This window comes from Schistocerca nitens, chromosome 10, assembly GCF_023898315.1.
Source record: "Schistocerca nitens isolate TAMUIC-IGC-003100 chromosome 10, iqSchNite1.1, whole genome shotgun sequence".
NCBI classification, from domain to species: Eukaryota; Metazoa; Arthropoda; class Insecta; order Orthoptera; family Acrididae; genus Schistocerca; species Schistocerca nitens.
In genome coordinates this window covers 153,898,020-153,904,019 of record NC_064623.1, presented here as the reverse complement: position 1 = coordinate 153,904,019, position 6,000 = coordinate 153,898,020, and the positions used below count along the sequence as shown (strand labels likewise).

Below are 6,000 nucleotides of genomic sequence, written 5' to 3'. Positions count from 1 at the left end.
TGAAGTATATAAAAATTTCAAAAGAAATAGTACCTGAATGAGTTTACTGATGTAGATTAGTGTCACACAATATAGTCCTGTGTGAGTTATCATACAAACATTATAAGCAAATCAATCATATCATAGAACTGAACCAAAGGAATTTAACTGATTGTGATATGTGACCTCTTAGTGTACTTCATTACTTAAAGCTTTAAGCATGCTTGATTATGAAAATGTGGACTTTGAGTGTGCCAAAGGTATTGTATGATAATATTGTAACTTTCTAATGATGGTTGTGATCTGTACTGAGAGCTATACCTATTCTTTCACTTATTTTATAACTGTCAGAATACATGTACCACGTAAGTGGATTTTAATGGGATTTGCACAGTGTTTGTAAATACAAGTGGAAAAAAAAATGTTTTATTGAGTAAATTTTATTATCTCTTTTGTACTTTACAAATTCAAGGTACATAGTATAACAACTCTACAGTTACAAATATCACTTACATTCTATATAGATAAAGTACATAAATGTATATTGTTCATTTTTATTATTTTGTAAGACTGCCAAACTTGGAACCAGTTACTTTTCAGTTCAGGTATTTTTTTGTAGCAACTGCAAGTCACTATCGTGTTCATGAAATCTGTTGCACTGGATTCTATATGAGGTGCTAACAAATAGCTTCGTGGTCCCACTGCTGAAATTTCAATGACATTTCTGCGGACACACAATATTTTTATTCACTTGCAGTGTTCCCATGCTTTAACTAAATCTGTGGGCAAATAGCCAAGCCAACTGAAGTTCAATGACACAGAATAACTGAGACCATTTTCTCAGTGTCTAGCAAAGTGAGAAATAAGTATCTGTGGGATACTAACTACAAAATGGAGGTATGATCACAACAAAGAAATCAACACTCAGTATTGTTGCAGTGAAACTGTAAACAATCTTAAAATACTATAATGAGCAACACTGATGTCGTAAATTTTGGCTGTATTTACAAATGAGCATTGAAACATTTGAGCTGGTGGTTTAAAATCTTCAGGCTGATTACGTGGATGAAAAATATTTTCACAGTGGCTATGGAAACATCATTCATTACCTCCCTGAAACAGATTTTGGACTCAAGTGTCTTCTTGCAAAGGGGCACTCAGTCATAACTCCCTAAAGATGTGGTAAGTTACATGTGTTTGGAAGTAAATTTTTCTTGCTGTTTGCAAACTCATTTCCAATACAGTCTGGTTGGTGTCAGTTTTCAGACATAATTGGGTTGTTTATCAAATGTAAACACAAAAATTTTTTAAATAATATACTTGTCCTAATAATTGGCTTTAATGGAAGTTTATATGGGTGGTCAATTGTGTTACCACTAAGAACTTTTGAGAGTGGTCTTTTCTGTACACTGCAATAACAATTGGTGTGAAAATAAACTTTTATCAAAGTATGGATGCCTAACTTCATTAAAAATGCCTGCAGTTATATTCTCAGCAGTGGCAGTGCAAGAGAAAAAGCAATTTGATCTCCTCTGATAGCATAAACGTGCTTGCACACAGGTCTGGGAGAACTGGTACCAAGGGAGGCCTTCACAAGAGCTCTTACTTTATACTAATCTTTAAAAAGATGCATCACAGACTGACAAGACAACACACCAAAGAAAAAAAAGGTTTCCCTTTTATTTCTGTCACTTCTTATGTACACAACCTGAAAGTCATTCTCAAAATACAGCATTCATATTTCTATAGTTAATATCACATTAAACATAAGAACACTCATTCTAATTAAATATGTGCCATCTGATACCTTATGGCAGTTATACGGAAGAATATTAAATTCTTTAATATAAGTAATAACTATTTGAAAGTTATGGTTCAACAGATTTCCTGTGGCTGTATGGTCCACATGTTTAATAATAAAATGTACAAAAAATCTCAACACAACATTGCACAGTCCTAAATTACAGAATATTCTTAAAAACAATTTCTTTTCAACAAAGACTGTTTTACCTCGCACACATTTGAAAATGCAGCGAGGATGGACGTTTTCTACACACATCACAAGAAATGACCTTAAACTCGTGAAGATCAATTTTTGTGTCACTTCTATATGCAAATTAAGGGTAAATTAAAAAAAGTAATGATAATTGCATTTTAAACCAGTTGGTCATTGTTTTGGTGTTCATACAAGTTCAGCTGCTGCAGTGTAAAATGGAAGAAAATTGACAATTTTAAAAATGAGACACTAAGAAATCGCTCACTCTCACACCAAAAACTGTGACAGAAACAAGATGACAGACAAGAGAAGTAGGCAGGATAAGAAGCATCTCAGAAACTACGTGTAGTCACAGACAGACATTTATGGGGTACTGTCCAGCAACTTAATGGGACTAATGTAAAAAGAAAGACTCGCGATTGTGTGCTTATTCACAGTCTACGGTGCCCAACGTTTCTAAGATGACCAGAAACTCTAACTGCAGCATTCCATGACCTCAAAAATAGCTCAGGTGGTGTCTTTCTTCTAGCTTTGATATAAAAAAGGGCAGAAAAAAGAAAAACTATAAGCCCTTTCACTAAAATCAGGAACAAATTTCTTTCAACTCAATCATTCCGAAAAAACAATGTATGACAAGTTTTTTCAGGATGTTCAGTGAACATAGATTATCCTTTAACCAACCCATTTTAATTGAAATAACTATGTTATCAGACATTATGATGATGGCAAAACAAGTACAAGCAGGTGGAAATAAAAAATATAATTGTGTGCCCAGTCATCTCATAAATACGGTTGATCAGTAGCTAAATTTGCTGTGGCCTAAACCCAAATAATTCCTTTACTTGTCAAACTGCATAATGTATTAGTGGCTGCATCATAGGCCAATACCTTATTGCCATATCTGTTTGCTATTCCTTGAGTGTTCTTATGTGGTACGAAAAGGCAATTCACCGTGTATTTTTTTTTGTTTTTTAGCAATTGCTTATTGAACCTTAATTTGTTGACTGATAATTGGAGTAATTATTCCAACAAGAATGATCCAAAAGTGACTTGAAGTATGGACAGTTGGACATATTTAAAAAAATACACAAAGTAAAAATGATGAAGAATGAGACTTCAAGTGACAACAAATGCCACGAATACTTAATGGACGTAAACAACTTTTATGTTAAATTGTTGTGCATCAAAACAAATGCAAATTAAAAATATATTCTCTTTTTAAACTGCAATTTACACTTTAAACATTTTGAAAGGCATTTGAAAATACTAGAACAACTTGGGTTCCATCCAATTACCAATGCCTCTTAAAAATTAAACATTCATTTTATAACTTGTCCCAATGTCTGATATGTTTTGCACATCATGTTGGTAATTACGTAATTAGACTTCCTGGATGACTTCCTAAGCTCCTGCGATATCAGCAAAATTTCACACAACACAAATACTGGCATAGGCAAGTGAAACAGTAAACCATCAGCTGAGGCATAGAAATCTCTCTACACTCCTCTAACGACTTATTTCGTGCGTGAAGAATTTGGTGAAAGCTGTGTAGAGCTATTGTCTAATTTTAGTCACAGAGGCAAGTGACAATCCAAAATATTAAAAATGTTAAAAACATTTTTTTGGCACTATCTGTAAAGTGCTTCGTCAGCGTTACAACGGGTAGCAGATCACAGAATTAGATTACACCAGTTTATTTGGAAGTTCAGTGCAGCCAATCATACATCTGGCAGAACATTTCTTCAATTTTGACATCTAATTACTGTGATTGAGGATCTTTAGTTTTTTGTGAACATAGCGGTCACTGTCCAATATTTCCTTTTTCCACCAGCTACGATGTCTTTTAGTGGTACGGTTCTCACAGCACATCAGTTGTCACCGACGTGCTCATCCATACCATCGCTCTCCGTTACGAGTGCACGCTCGAGAATGACGCGCCCCTCCTTGTAGCGCTGATTCTCCTCGGTGGCAAATTCGTACACCCAACCCAGCTTGGCATCACAATTCTTGCAGGACACATCGCGAACCATGTGTCTTCCAGTCAGCATGACACGGTCCTGCACCTCACTGTGCAGTCAGAAGACAACAGGCAATAAATGATCAGCACTTGCTCCGTACACAATTTCACAAGCATGCAAATGAAATATACAGCAAACAGTCACTCATTTTATCATTTATTTACACAGCCACCACAGTGGTGGGCACATAAGAAGGCGCAGTAGCAAGAGTTAGTGTGCCTTGTAATGCTCCAGCCGATAGTGTCATTCTGCTGTGTTTGCCTGTAGCATACATATCAGGGTGCATGTAGAATACACAGTATCAATTTTCATGTTAGTTTAGATACAGTGAGGTTACTTAGCCACTACAGTGTTCATTATCAGTGGCATAAAGCAAACACAACACGTATTACACTAAGAAGCAACAGCAATAGTTTTCTGATCATATAAATTCTAGGCTGACCATATTTCAGAGACAAAATACAGGGACACTTGTGTCTGTACTTTACACCTAACTTCATAACTTACGCTCAGCTCTCTTGTCAGTTATTGGGATATTTTGAAACTAACAGTAGGCCCGTAACGATGCAGCAACTTAAAAACTCACAGTGAGAATGTTTCTTCATTTTGTGAATTGGGAAGAAAAATGTAAGTACATTACACATGAATAAAATTCTTTTTTAAAAAAGACTGATATATACTTTTTCATTGTCATAGCCAGGATGTTTTTCTACCATGTTTAGTCATTTACTAGGTACTTTGGTACAATCTGTTAATCCTAGAAACTATGTAATATTACTAATCAGTGATCAGACACAAATCATACATTTCAAACTAAAATTTAAGATTTCAGACTGTTTTGGCAGGTGCGCATATGTGACAAAAAATATTCAATAAGCACTGTTAACACGCGCTGCACCATTCACGTTATTGACAAAATTAACTTCCATACGACTGCAGTCCCGCTATAGTTTTATTTTTGCTTGTCTCAGGGCCATAAAGTGGAAGGTCAGAAAGTTAGAGATGAGGGGTAGCTAACACCTGCTTTTCAACATCTCTCTTACTATTTCTGTAGCCGTAAGACAAATTAAACCAAATGTAGGGAAAATATATATTTCTGTAACATTCTCCTTCTATGAAACAAATATGTGTCCCGAATGATTTTCTCAGGATACCAGGAGATGTACGTGAAAAATAAGACTGTCCCAGCAAAAATAAAATTCTGCTAGGCATAATCTAAAGCAGAAACAGTGGCCTGGTGTAGCACTCACCCCTGCATTCCCAATTACCAGGGTAGGCAAGGGATGGAAAGTCAAATGTGGGACAGATTGTGAAGTGTGGAACGGATGGATGGAGTCCCAGGAGGAATGGTCAGTATTCAGAGATATCACAGGAATGCTCAATTCAAACAAAACACTTTGTATGTCCTATTCCGAATGGTTTCTGAGATAAGACACATTTAATGTACATTTTTGCTGGAACTGACGGCTTTACACGCAACTGGTTTGAATCATACTTAACAAACAGAAAACAAAAGGTTGTGCTAAATAACTCAAACAATGTCGAAAAGGTAGAAAATGTTAGTGACTAGAGAAAAATCGCAAAGGGAGTCCCACAGGTTCCAATTTTGGGCCCGTTCCTATTCCTATGACAGAAAGACATCTTGTTTAAAGTGGCTGAAAGCAACAAGACAGATGGGACTAGAATAAAATGTCAAAGAAGTCAGGTGGGTGAGACATACACGTGTGCCACTTGCCAAAAAACAAATTTACATTAAGTGTGTTCTATCTCTCAAACCATTCAGAATACTGAATATACCTACATGAAGTCTTTTGCATCAAAAAAAGCATTCCTGTCATATCACCGAAAGTCGACCACCCTCCTGGGACACCCCGTATACAAATAATGGCATACTACTGATGGCCACGTAACACGGTGTGAGAACACTGAGACCCTAACTGACAAGGACTTGGGACAAGTGCCACGCCTTATTCATGACAATCAGTTTTGAACACGACAAACATTGCA

At 36.1% G+C, this 6,000-nt stretch overlaps 1 protein-coding gene across 1 annotated transcript in view; it reads right to left on the bottom strand.

The window, feature by feature from the left end:
* Nucleotides 1–401: 401 nt before the first annotated feature.
* Nucleotides 402–6,000, bottom strand: part of LOC126210326 (protein yippee-like 5) — a 29,106-nt gene continuing 23,507 nt past the window's right edge. Inside the window, exon 3 of the mRNA XM_049939528.1 lies at nt 402–4,042. Within this exon, the coding sequence (XP_049795485.1) occupies nt 3,844–4,042 (199 nt within the window). The 3' untranslated portion in view covers nt 402–3,843. The remainder of the gene's footprint in view (nt 4,043–6,000) is intronic.